The following is a 14,612-nucleotide window of genomic DNA, read 5'->3' on the forward strand; positions in this document are numbered from 1 at the left end:
ACCCTGGCAGTGACACTCCAAAAGATTACAGGTATTTCTCACTATAAAGGTCAAATGACATTGTACAATACAAAGAGTTTTACACAACTACTACACCAATAAAAGAGTATTAAGATTTACGTAGTTTTGGTCTCACATCCCTACAGGTAAGCCATACCTGTATTCTTGGCTAGATACTTCCCCAAAGCCATATAATGCACGAATTCCGGGGATATAAAAATCAAAACTCATCTGGATTTTAGGACTTCCTAAAAGACAACAGCTGCTCTTTAGAGGGACAATGTTCCTTTGGCCTAATTCCTTTGCATGAATCAATATTCAGCTGCAAAATTAAGAACATGAATAAAAGCAAACAGTCTCAGAGAAGCTCATTAAAAAGTTCTGCAGGAAGTAGCCTGGTCTCTTTCATCTCAAAATCTAATCCAAATTTGTGCAAATAAATACAGGTAACATGACAATGGCCACTACTTGCTTCTGCAGCTACCAATTTACAACAGCTAATTCCATCCTCCTTCCTGCTCCCATCGCTTCAAAACCACGCAACAGATTTAATAGCACCAGACTGATCCTACCCATGGTCGTGCCAACATCCACTCAAGCACTACTAGTCAGAATTACATTAGGAAAGGGAAATATCCCCATTAAATTAGAGAACTCAGTCGAGTTTTCCCAGGATCAGTCCCTCCAAGAGCAAGCTTTTCCAAGCCAAAGCCATGTACATCCACTTACTGACACATGACCTAGGGAAAAAAATATCTGAGAAATGCTCCATGCAAGGTTTTGGAGACTATTACTACAAACAAATGAGTGGTAATCCCTAGTGGGAAGAACTCTAGAAAAGCAGAATGTCAGTGTAAGAGTCACATAATTATATTTGCATGTGTTTAACATTGCCTTCTGCAGGAATATGGAAGCATTCAAGACAGGAACTTAGATTTAATTTGGAGACAGAAATGAGGAAGTTGAAGTCTTATTACAAGCCAGTGCAACTTCAGCAGCTCAATGCACCTAGGCCAAAACCACCATAATAATATATTTGTGTAACAGAAACCCCAGACCACATGAAAACTCAGGAGTAAGCAGATGACTAAGCTTCTAAATTGCACCTAAATGTGGACACACTCAATTTAGCTACTCAGACAAAGCACAGAACAGATTAGTCCTGCAAGCTTTATCGATTTAGCAAGGTGAAGAATCCTTCAAATGAAAGGCAAAACAAAGCAATGACTAACACAGGAGAGCTATCAATTAAACAAGAGCCCAAGCCACCAAACATAAACTCATCAAGAACTCAAACGTGGTTAAATTCTCCAAAGAAGCTTTTCTACATATATGATGTGCTGCTAACAGACAGGGAGTTAACCAGGCATGAATGGGAGGAAAAGCACAAACAGAAGGCAAATTCTGACCCAGCAGACTCCTGGGCAGTTTCTCAGCATCCCTTGTTCCTTTCAGAGCTGAAGATCTCAACTGTCAGGCAGGTGGCTTTGATCTGCTCACTGCATTGATGCATCGTCTCAAACTACACAGGACTACCAGCATTAAGTGTTATGAAGAGCTACATGTATGACACTCTACATATAGAGAAAACATTTCTCCTGAAGGAAATTATATAAATAATCACACCCAAGAACTGAAGCACAGCTAAGGAAACTCTGATTACTGGAGTTTGATGAAGCAATCCAACAGAAAGTTTCAGAAAGGTAAAATATTTGGGATTCTCATGGGTGTGTTTGCATATCCTTAAATTTTCTTCCTTTATTAGGTCAAAATATCATATCAGTTGCCCAGCTAAAAGAAAATCACTGTGCCCACTCCAGGCATACTTTTATTACAAATATAAGCAAATATAAATATAAAATTTATTTTATCTAATAAATTATTAGTTTTTCTAGTAATTCTATCAAAAACTCTACCAACTTCTATTTTTGGTAAGGTGCTAAGTTGCTTCACAAGTGTGGAAGGGATCAGTAAATACTAACAACAACCACAAGGGCAGCTCCACCATCCTGCTCGAGGGCCTCTGAAGAGCATCCCACCCTGCAATAAGAGGGCACATTGCAGATATGGAATACGATGACTATCCTGAGCATTCCTTCTCCAGAACAAGAATAACTGGAAGTCACTCCTGGAAGTGACAAGCTTCACCTCTTATTTTCCCCAGACTGAGTTATTTCATTGTGCAGCAGAAGAGTTTTCACCTCTTTTTCGCCCTTCATGAGAGCTGAGCCAAAGCTTCCATCTGAACCACACAATTAGAAGACTATCATAGAAACCCAATAACCAGGTAAAAACTGCAACCCAAACCTAACACTACTTGCTATATTTGCAAAGCTACTATTAAAGATGAATCTGTGCAAAAATTCAAACTAAAAATATGGCATTGTTCTATAACTTTTTCTGTGATCACTGGTTAATCTGTGGATTTCCTTCAAGGTAGAAGTCACAGGTACAAACCTACAGACACTCAAAGTATGCAGGAAAAAAAAAAAAAAAAATCAAGCATGCATCTCATTTCTCATGACGAACCAGTAATCAAAGGAAGTTCATTTAATAGAACTTCCCAGTAAGAAATTCTTTTCCCCCTAAAGATATTTCCCATTGTTTCCTTAATGTCATATTTTTCAGTTTTCCTGGGTTTCGTATTAACGCAAATTTGAATAATATTTAACTTGGCTCCACTAGCCCAAACAATCTGTAACATTTGTCCAAACATAATTCTAAAAGCTTGGTGGTAAAATATTTTAAGTGGTGCCATTAGATCTCTTACTAATTAGAGCAAAAAGTTTCCGACTCAAACAGGTATGTGGAATTTTTAGCACAGGAGAATGCAGAGAGAAATAAATACCTTTCCAGAGCATAGCAGTTTCAAAAGGCACTTCGTGTGTGGCCATCAAGAAACTTGTTAAAATTATTTCCCCAACATATAAACATTTCTCCAAGATTAAAAAAATATTTTTGTGATTTCAGATAGGATCAATTTGGTCTTATTTACATGCTAAACATACTAGTAAGATTGCATATCAACCCACTGTTATGTCATAAATAGTTACAGGTTGCTGTGGACCACAGGGCAAAATGAGATACTCTGATATATCCTGTGGCTGGCTGATGTTTCACCTACGAGCAGAATTTAGACTCAGAGGAATAGAGTCTCTCTCTCTATTGCTTACATTAGAAAACCCAAGTTAGTGCAATTAGCAGAAATCTTGATGTGAAGCAACTGATACAAGCTTTAAAATAGTTGTAATGAAGGTGTTGGTGAACACTACAAAAACAGTGAAAGGTTCACAATAGACTGACAGAAATGAAAAACGAAAACAGTATTTAAAATGCGGATTAAAGTGTTACCACATGACCTTCTGTATCCTATTTCCACAAGGTTTCAGCCACTGACTGATCCAACAATACGCTATTTATATATGTTAAAAAACCCCAAACAAACCATCCAACACAGCTACATTTCATATTTATCAGTGGTGGTATCTCTGAGGTTAAATGTTCAAACTGAATATTGTGAAATCGCTACTATTGTTCCTTTCACAGCCATTAAGCTAAAATTTAAATCTGTAAATAACACCAAAAAGAACAAGCCCAAGACAATGATTACGCTTCTCCTTCATTCTTTTTAACACTTAACCTGCCAAGAGCCTTCTTCTGGCTCAGCTTCCTGCAGAAGGCAAGAAAAGTTCACATCTCTGCGATGTAACAGGAATTCAGCCCCCCTAAAACTCCAGCTACAACAAATTACCATTTATGAAATGGTTCTCAGGTGGCCAACTAACCTTGTGCTCGTGAATCATTTTAACCTGCAATTTAGACGTTTAATTCTAGCCTTTAAACCATTCACACCCCTCACCCGTGAAGCACACAAGCCAGCCGTGCTATCACACATACTTGGCACGCTCCCCTGGTACTGGTTTGTTGTGGGGTTTGATTGTCCAGATTTGGGGTTGGGTTTTTTTTTTTTTTTTGCTCTAAAAAATGCCAGGTCCCTACCCAGCAATTTTAGAGTACACGATTTCAGGCACAGAAGTGAAGGCTTCTATAGCACTGACATCTGAAAGCTATTGCTCACACAGCTGAGGTTAAAAGGAGGGCTGATATGGCCACGAAACATTAAAGGTCGTAGAACAGTGCAGTAAGAAAACTGCATATTGCTATCATTTAAGAGCTCTCAGTGCTATAAAACGCATTTAGGAACAGCCATGGATTCCATAAAATTTCATTCTGGGACAGAACTTAGCCCTTACGAGTGCTCTTTGCACACAAACTCTGTTTGCTTAGTAACCTCATCCAGCTTTCTTCCTCGGAGGAAAAACTGCCCGAGAATTTGAAGTTTCCCCAAGTCTATGACCCAGAAGGAAACAGAACAGGAAGTCGGGCCATACAATCTACAGCATTTGCTTACAAGTTCAAAACCATTTGAAGTTACGGGCTAACCTACACGAGGCACAAGAGAAGCGCCGTCTCCAGGGGTCAGCCCGGAGCGGCTCAGGCTGTGTTTAACATTCCTCCCCGGACGCGTCCCTATCTGCACCGGGCACTCGCTGAGATGTGCCATCTGCTATGCATTAAGGCACGTCACAGACGCCGTCCCCTGCACCGGGCCAGTGCCAGAACTCTATCAGGAAACTCCGCTTTCAGCTTTCTTCCCTAGGAATTCACTCAGCAAGTAAAAACTGCTAAAAAACTCCCGAGAAGTTCCAATGCAGGGGATTTGCCATGAACGCGTTCATTATTCCCCGTGCTCCCCACAGCGTTACGTTGCTATCATAAACCCTGAAGCAGATTAAATACTGAACAACCAGAGCTTCCCCGCAGCAGTTTAAAACTGAAATTAGAAGCTGTTTAACGTGACTTCTCTATGTGAATTAGTTTATGGAAGCAGTCGGTTTTCCATGGTGATGAAACCACCACGCTGAGAAAGTAAGGAGAAACTGCTACCAGCCGCCAGGTGAAAACATCCCGGTTTCTAATTGCATATTAAATTGGTGTTTGCACTGACAGCGATTACAGCCGGGAGCACTGCGGGTACTGCTCCGAACTCCATTTCAAGCAAGTCACTGCAGAACCCGATCAGGCGGCAGCTGAAAGTTCCCCAGAAACTCTGAGACCGACCGCTCGTACAAAGGCACAGCGGCAGGAGCGCTGGAACTCCTGGAAAGCTCCTCCCCTTCCCTCCCGAAAACATTAATCCGAGTTGGATCGCTGAACTCCTGTTACCAAGCACTCCGCACTGATAGGCAGGTGTTGGGAAACTCGTCCCAGGTGTTCCTACAAGTGCTCGAGAAGCGGTTTTTACTCACAGTCTCTCGGCATTCCTGGGAATATCCCTCGGCACAGTCCTGAGTCCCAGTCCATGGCAATCCACGTTGGAAGCAATACACGTACACTTATGCGGGCATCCTCCGACAGGCATCCAACTCACGGAGCTCCAAAAGCTCAGGATCGTTCCAAGGCACAGAAACGCACTTCTTCCACCAGACAGCATGGCTCTCGATGGCTTCAGTGGGGATAAAAGTGAGCGCGAGCAGCCGGCCCTTAAAGATGAAATGCCTCTAAGAAAAAAGGGAAAAGAAAACAAGAGGCTCTTAGTACAGCCCAAGGGAAACCACCACTGCCATCATCGCCGGAGCACCAGCAAAGCTTCAAAGGCGCCCGAGAAGGTCACGTTAGGTGGAAGAAGGTGGGGAATTGCCTTTCGGGCTCAGGTTTCTTTCTGTTATCTACGAACGGTACCAGAAGGCAGATAGTTTAACAGAGCTCGAGCCAGATGCGTCCTCAGATGAAAGAGAACCCGGGAGCGGAGGCAAACACACACAAAACATCCATCGGGAGCGGCGGCAGCCTCCAAAACAGCCTCCTCCGCTCTGCACCGCCCCACCTGGGCCGGGCAGGTAACCCGCGGAGGGGACGGCCGGGGCTTCACAGCGACCCCTCCGCCGCGGGCCCGCCCCCGCCGCGGGCTGTGTCGGGGCGTGCGGGGCTGTTCCGGAGCCGTGGCGCGCTGTACCGAAGTCGTACGGGAGCGGTACCGGAGCCGTGCCGGAGCAGCGCTGCCGCCGCCGCCGAGCGCGGAGCGGGGATGGAGCGGGGCGCGCCCCCCCCGCCGCGCCATTGGCCGCCGCGCCTGACGTCACCGCCCGCCCGGCCCGGGCCCGCAGCGCCGCGAGTTCGGGACCCGCGGGGACCGCGAGAGGGACCGGGAGAGGGACCGCGACGGGAACCGGGACAGGGGCAGCGCGGAGCGGGGACAGCGCGGGGGAGACTCGGCGGCGCCTCGCAGCCCCCTTCCTTCCCTTCCCCGCCCGGCGCCGCGGCGGGGGAACTCGGCTCCCGGAGCGGGGGCGAGCCCGCCCCCGGCCGGGGAAGGGACGTGCGGGCTAGAGCACGGGAACGGGCGCGCAGCGGCCCCGCGCTGCCTCTGCCGCCGGGGAGCCTCCGCCGCCTTTTGTTGCCCGCGTTCGCTCTCTCCGAGTACCCCCTGGCGGCGGCTGCTCGGCCGGGGACACCCGGGCTGCTTCTCGCACCGCTCCGGGGACACCCCGGCTGCCGCTCCCCGCACACCGCTCCGGGGGCACCCGGGCTGCCGCGCCGCTCCCCGCACACCGCTCCGGGGACACCCGGGCTGCCGCTCCCCGCACACCGCTCCGGGGACACCCGGGCTGCCGCTCCCCGCACACCGCTCCGGGGACACCCGGGCTGCCGCTCCCCGCACACCGCTCCGGGGACACCCGGGCTGCCGCTCCCCGCACACCGGCACCGTCCTTCTCTTCTCCCTCCCCCGTACTCCACTGCGGTCACTGCTGGACTTCAAGCGCTGAAGTTCAGCACCGAAAGTTGAAACTCGGAAAAAACTTGCTTAACAAGACAAAAGCAGGGTCCCTGCGAGTGGTCATTCTGTTCTGATTTGGTGCGGTTTAAGGTTCAGATATTTTACCTAAAGAGGGCCAGAAAAGGCATCACACCCCAAAGGTCCTAGAGCACTGGGAAAATGACAAGTCCTGCCTAGGCGTTTTTTTAAGGTAAGTCTTAGCCCCTTAGCAGGAATGGTCTCCCCGTAGTACACCATACACACAGGGACCTCCTGACCCAAAATAAAACTGGTGTATGCAGATCATTGCCTGTTTCAATAATCCTTGTTTCTTATTTCACAAACTTAAAAATAGTTCAAAAAACAGGTTTATGACTAACTTACTTGGGAACACAGATAATCTGTTCTTTATCTACATCACAAACTTGTGGTCCATGACTATGGAGTCTAGGCTCTGATCCTGTGGGTAGGGAAGTTTTCAACAAGGATCATGGCCAGTAGTACCACAAAACCCTCACAAACACTCTAAAGATTGACATGGCTAAATTACATTAAGACTCAGGTTCTCAGGTTGCGCCCAAAAAGTGCTCTCATTTTTTTTCACAAAGATTTTGTATTTTAAGTAAAGGGCCAGTAGGAAAAACATCTCTGTAAGATGTTCACTGATGTTCTATGCATATGGCCTTCCAGTTTGCAGTAGCACATCCTAAATAACCTGTTCATTTCTGGCAGTATTTTCTTCATGTTTTGATTACTGAAGTTTGGAATTACTTGAGGCATTCCTGCCCAAACCAGTGAAGTGTCCTCCTCCACAGCCAGCAAAGCAGCTACTTGTCTACTGCCTTCTGTATCAAGCAAAGATTTGACACTCAAGTGTTTCCCTGTGAAGGCAAATTTGTCAAAGAGCACAAGCAAGACCACAAGTTAACCTTCAACTCTCCCGGTCTTGATGCAAAAAAGCAATAAAGTTGTTTTTCTCATATAATAGTGAACTATTTGCATGAACAATTGTATTTGTTTATGGAAAACATAAATCAAGCCTGGAGACTGAACCCCTTACAGGAGAACCCAAAGCTCAGTGAAGTGGCCCTTACATAGCAGCATCCAGCCCAAGAAGGCTCAGTGGCAAGTGACACATTTGAAAATACCCAGAGGGACTCAGCTGTCACCCCTTCAAGTGGCTGCCTTATGCTGCTTCAGAAAAGATTAGAAAACGCTGTCCCCTCATCTATCCCAAATCCACAGAAACCAAAACCTTGGCGAGGTGTGCATCACCCTGCCTGGATTCCCAAATTAACCTCTCTTTTCCCAGATCAAAAGGCAGAGGAGAATGACTTTGACCACCAGCATGAACAGAAGAAAGGGGCAAAGCCACAGAGCCCCCTCCAGCCTCACGGTGCCCAAAGCACAATGATAACCAGAGGGGCCCAAGCCGTGTCCCTCTCCTTTTCCCTCTCGAGGGGCCAAAAGCACAGCCAGCTCCAGGCCCATCACCAACACTCAGCACTATCTATTCTGAGGCAGGCACCCTCTGTCAAGTGTGAGCCTACAAGAGATCAGCTCTTGAACAAGGAACAGCTGGTTCAGACCAGGCAAGACAGAAATTACACTGCTTAGGAAGACAAAGTACTCGGAAAGCTCTGAAGTCTCCTCTGCACAGACTGATGGTGCACGTCCTTAGCTCATTCTGACAGTGAAAATACTTTTGTTGGAACCTAACCTTCCTTGGCAGCCAGGCAAGATTATTGCAAGGGAAAGATCTTTTCCTGTTCTAGTTCACTAGCAATCATCTTCCCAGCTCTGAAGACGGCTCCAAGGAGAGGCACACACCCCTCGCTGCAGGACGGGGGTACAGAAGCAGTTGGATGCTCAGTAAATAAGATTATAGGTAATGCAGATATCATAGCCTGATGAAATTTTTTTGTAACTGTTGTATCTGTGATGAATTTCAAATTCTAAAAAACAATATCCCTAAAACCTCTTTAACACTGTCATCCAAAGCAGTTGACATATTCCATGCTTCAGTGCTAATCCCTCACAATAAAACTTCCCTGAAAGACAAGTGAACTTGATTAAATGGCAGAAAAACTGATGAGCCAAAAACCAAGCCTATCTTTGAAACATTTAATTTTTATAAAAACTAAGAGGCACATTTTTCTGCATTCCAGTTAAAACAGCTCTTAAAGGAAAATAGCCACATAATCTCAAGACGCAGTAGAGCAGAGTGTTAACTCTGTTGGTTTTCCTTCACACACATGCTATGGCTTCTGGCTCACGGCAATTGCCACAAGCTGGCAAACAGGTCACTCTTCATTCCCTTTCTAGGGCATTGGCAGAGGTCAGCACAGCATGTGTAACACAAAACTGCACAAAACTACAAATTATTGGATAATTTGAATACATAAAGTGTTTCTTCCTAATATAAATACAAATTTAGGCAAGTTATTTTTAGGAGCCATCTAAAGCTGGACAGCTTTTATCTATACTATTTCCTCGAGTATTAGACACTACCAACATTTCCATATATGTAAAACCCCTTGCAAACAAGATTACTATCAAAGGTGTGCTGTCTGCTCAGCAGGAATTTAAATCTTGCCTGCTGCTTCTACAATAATATAGTACAAAGAAATATAGTCTCTCTTAGTAATTTAGTAGTTCACTGCCTACAACATCTTTGAAAACTGACTAATACACAAATATTTGTTTGCAAGTAAGGACAAAAAGTAGTTTTGCTTTTTTCCCCTTAGCATGGGATGACGTTTACTATGTCAGTTGTTCAGAGTACAGATGTTCAGAGTATCTCTGCATTCAAGAAGTGCTGCCACTTAAGTACTTCTGTAGCTGCCTTCTCTCAAGAATCCATCACCACCACCATCAGTACCTCCAGCTTGCAATAGCACACTCCACACCAGCCTAGGAAAGCTGAGTTCTGGGAGCAGGGTGGGCAGAACCAGACCATCACAGCAGCTGCTTAGGGAGAGGTCAGTGGGGGGGGAAAAAAAAATAAAACAAAAAAAGGCCACAAACCAATGACCAAACAAAAACAAAACAAAATTCGACTCGCCAGACAATTTTGAACTTCCAACACATTCTTTGTGAAACACACAAGCACAAGTGTTTCTAGTTAATTTCATGATAAATTACATGGTGTGTCACTCATAACGTCACCGTGTCCCTTGTTGGGGACTTCCTGGGCAGTTGTGCACAGGCACACGCTGTGCAGCAAGTGTGACGTGTCTGAGAAGCGCGGGACTCGCTGCACTGGTGCTGTGCATGTGGCCTGCACATGTGCAAGGCAGCCGATGGCTCCCAAATGCTTGTTTTTTAGCATGCACAATGGTTGGTTGTTTAGAAGCCTGATGGGAACTGGTCAGCTGGATGAAGTCCTGAAATCTAAAATATTACGGGCAAAAAGTAAGAGCCACTAAAGGAATCCAAGCATGTGGCACTCCGGTTGAGGAGCAAAAGACCGTGACAGAAGCCCGTGCTGCAGGACTACCTGCACAACCGAGCAGAGCTTCCACCAGCAGCAGCCACCAGGAGGGCCAAGAGGAAATAACTAGTTTTGATAATTTCAAAGGAATCAAGCCTTGAACCTTATCAAAGTCACGAGACTCAGAACAGCTCGAAGAGGAGCTGCCGAGCACATCAGACACATCACTCAATGCTTCCTCACAAGCTCAGGCCGATGTGCGCATTTCGAACGTGCCCGGCTCAAACCCCGCCTAATTTTAAAGCCACTGATGCAACCACCGGGGAAGCAGTGACATACAGCGAGTTAAATAAAGTCTGCGAGCGCATTGCCTAAAAAGGACATAAAGCAAAGTCTCGGGACCCCTGTCGGTGCCGAGGAATTGGAACCGGGTCCGACCAGGGCCCGGCCCAGGCCGGGCTCGGCGCGGCAGATGCCGGTGAGGGCCCGGGCCGGGCGCTGCAGCCTCGGGGTCGCGGTGCCCTCTCGCGGCCCGTCGCCGTCGCTCTGCTCGTTCACCGCGAAAACACTGCTTTGGTTTCTTTGTTAGGAGTGAGTCGAGCTGAGCAAAGGACGCTTGCACCCGTGCCTTCCTTTTTAAATATTGTGCCTATTGAAATAAGCACGCATCGCTCTTACAATACTGCAAAACGCAAACAGCGATCGGATCCGAGACACTGCTGAAGGTTACTGCTTCTTCTGAAATAGTGAAGTGCTTAGCAAGTTTAGCCAAGGAGAGAAGCCTTATATTGCCCTTCAAGCAGCTGAAAATATCAGGAACCTGTACATCTTTACTCATGAATCCACTCCCCCTGGGTGATGTGGGAAGAGGGAAGATGACTCTGTGCCAGGAGGGTTCTGCCGCTTTGTCCCCGGCACACTGGGATTCACCACACAGGACACGAAAAGTGGGGTAACTTCAAGCAGCAAAGAACTTAAATGGGATCTCTTCCACTTACAGCACAACTCCCATGCACAGTAATTATGAAGGAGATCATGAATGAGACTTAAAACCACCTATTTTCTCTCTTGCTTAGATTCAGACCCTGAATTGCAATTGTCCTTGAAATTTGGAATTAGTTTTTTCTGTCAGTTTAATTCTAATAATGGATGGTATTGAATTCACTTGCTCCTTATTATAGTTCCTAATCTGCTATTACTCCAGCAAAGTGGGAAATACCAGAAAGCCAACGCTGAGATGGGATCATGCACCTTCACAGCTGCTGAAAGTGTTTTAAATGTGTTAAAGAATTTTAAATTACAGCTTATGAAGTAAACAAAAAGTGGTTCCACTAAAAGCTTAGTAAATTAAATTAAGTTTTTCTGTATTAGATTTCTATCCTGTATCAGAAACAAGCCTTCCACATTATATCCCCTCAGCTGCTTACCCTGCCGTATATTCCATCAGCTACAGAGCATTAACTATTGTGTTACCTGTCTCGTGCACAGAGAGCTTTTTCTGCTTCATGCGCAGCATTTAAGTAAATGAATGACCAAAAGAGAAGGAAAAGACAGGAAGCAAAGCCTTTTACTACTGAAAAGCCTCCTAATAAATGAGCATTTTCTTCTTAAACTTGTAATCAATAAGAACACGGCTTGCATGTAGCCAGCAATACTCAAGACATTTTGTCCTGTTTACAGGGATATAATAATCCTGCAAGGAAGTACCAAATTAGTTGGGAAAACTAATTTCAATATTTATGAAATATATAGATGCATTTCAAATAAAATCTAAATAGTTTCAATATTTATAATATATATAAAAGGCAGTGATGCATGGCACCCTTTCAGGCTTGAGGGTGTTATTTTTGACACAGGACAGAGCAGGCTTGGCAATGGTTACAGGAGAGATTGGAGAGTCAAAGTGTATAACCCATGACCTTCACTACCACATGAAGCAGTATTTCCTTAGCTTCAGCTTGTTCTGTCAGCTAGAAATTGTCACTAAGCAATTTTGAGATTCTGCATTAGAGGACATTTAGGGTTTGTTTTGTTTTTCTAATTCAAGGCATAATAATTCATTATTCATGGCTGTCTACAGCAGCAGTTGTTAAAACCCCCAAACAGTTAGAAGGGCACAAATCACGGCTAGAAATTTAAATACAGGATTCTTGCTCCACCATTGAAGTGTCTTTGATGCAGAAGTTTTCAGAGCTGCAGGCCTAGAAGTGAGCACTTCTCTTGGACAAGAGCTAACAAACTCGAGGCTTTAAGGCCAAGAAATCCTTTGGATGGAGATTATCAGCTTTATAACCTAAATACTTAAAGTTTTAGATATTTGACTACTTGCTGTGTTTGGAACCCAAAGCAGAAAGATGGGGCAAGGTGAACCCTAAGTAAGTCCTTTTCACACTGAAAAAGTGTTTATTACCTTGCATTGTCTTGAAGGACAGAATTGAGCTGCAAGTTTTAGCCTCTTTGGAGAAAATAAAGCACTCAAGGCTGTTATAAATCACATGTGTATTGTGATTGAATGTTATTAGCACTTGCACTTAGATCAGTGCCACTGCCACAGCATGAAATGTTCCATTACCTCACCCTGGATGCTTCGCATGACCAAGGTGTCAAGCAGAACAGTCTGGTTTTGAAGCATAAGTGCCTTCCTAGAATGTTTGTTTCAAAAGGTGAAGCAAGGAAAGGTAAAATGTCATTTACCGTGTGCTGGCATCAGGGGTTCAGGTCTTCACCTACTCACAACAGAGTGGTTTCCTACCATTGAACTTGAAAAGTTCAGTAACGTCAGAAGTTAAAAAATATGTTCAGTGCAAAGCTTGGGCAGCTAAATCCCCGTTTTGCCAACATACTCACATTAAAAATTCTTCTGAGCGCAGAGAGGAAATATCTAGTGCTTAAAGCAGGAACCAGAAAACCTGGATTTTGTTTTTGTGTTACTTAGGGGCTATGACCTTGGCAAGTCAGCCTTCTGGCCTCCATTTAGTAGTTTGTAAAGATTTATAATACACTCCAGGTTATGGAGCAGTCTGAGCTTTTCAAAGCATGTTTCAAGAATTATTTTTTCTGTCTAAGTTGAAGTCTACATTAAATATAAAGAGCTAAAAGTATTTTGTAAATATGCAATGTTTTATTAATGGGAACAGTTTGTGGTCTTTGACAGTAGAAAATTTTTTTTCCCTTATGGATGTCTTTAATGGATATGGTAATTGAAAGCAAAGTACTGTAGAAAATTCCAAGTTTTCGCTGTAAGTGCTTACATATGTATGTACATTGATCTGGAAGGCTGTAGAACAGTGTTTTTAACAGTACTCTTCAATATCTGCTCTGCATGTTGTATGAAAGGCATGGAACACCAAAGAATGAAGGCTCAGAGCATTTTATGGAATTTTCCACTTCAAAAGATTTGCATATTTAGTTAATACATTTTGTAGATTTCTGCATGTTTGGGCTTTCTAATTTCACGTCCCCAACCCCCAGGGGGAAAAAAAGTACAAGGAATTTCCCAATGAAACCATAACCATCAGGACATTACTGTGACCAGCCACATGGCACAGAGCAGAATTTGTCTGGACTCTGGGCTGCACAGGCTTCCTCACATAATTTATGCCAAGACAATACTCGGAAGGAACTCCATAATGGTTGTTCTAAGGCATTGAAATTGAAGATTTCAAGCTCAGTCTTGCACTTGGTATAGAAAATTAGTAAAACCCATTGGAATGAGAGCAGTCTGTATCCAGTATGGTTCTTAATTTGAAACCACATACTGTTGGTCTAATGAAGTTGATGGGCACAAGAGACTCCAGAGGGATACTTCCAATCTTGTTTCCATTTTCAGGCACAAAAAGACTCATCTGCTCCAACTTTTGAAGTATTAAAAGAGTTTAAGCATTTTTAAAGCACAAGTGAAAGCCTTAAATATTAATGTTCCCCGTTAAAAAGATCAGCAAATAATGTGTTGAGCCTTGAAATAAAACGTCCTTGTGATCATGTCTTTTCTCAAAAGAAATTGTTTAGAAACATTGGGATTAAAAGGGCAACTATGCTTCCTTTAATGAACACACAACATATGGAAACAAAAGAACAGAATTGGAAAATAAAGCTTCTCGTTCTGGTGGCAAGCAGTAGGCCTGATTTCAAACAGTTTAATTTTATGACACCATTCACTGTCACTGTGGAAGAAATGGGAGAGAAATCCTGAAGTTATGTAACTTTATATGTGAACTCTCAGGATTCCATAATCTAATTGCTTTTCTATAATTTTCTCTTCAAGAAGTACTGAAGCATTTTATGATTCACCCTCAACAACCCTCTTCACAGAGAATACAATTTACAAAAGAAAAGGTCTTATGCTATTAACCTTTTACTTCT

General features: G+C 44.2%; 1 protein-coding gene across 1 annotated transcript in view; it reads right to left on the reverse strand.

The window, feature by feature from the left end:
* Positions 1-14,612, reverse strand: part of SLIT3 (slit guidance ligand 3) — a 519,844-nt gene that overhangs the window by 464,891 nt on the left and 40,341 nt on the right. The window contains exon 2 of the mRNA XM_058422439.1: positions 5,310-5,559. Within this exon, the coding sequence (XP_058278422.1) occupies positions 5,310-5,494 (185 nt within the window). The 5' untranslated portion in view covers positions 5,495-5,559. The remainder of the gene's footprint in view (positions 1-5,309; positions 5,560-14,612) is intronic.

This window comes from Hirundo rustica, chromosome 14 (assembly GCF_015227805.2).
Source record: "Hirundo rustica isolate bHirRus1 chromosome 14, bHirRus1.pri.v3, whole genome shotgun sequence".
NCBI classification, from domain to species: Eukaryota; Metazoa; Chordata; class Aves; order Passeriformes; family Hirundinidae; genus Hirundo; species Hirundo rustica.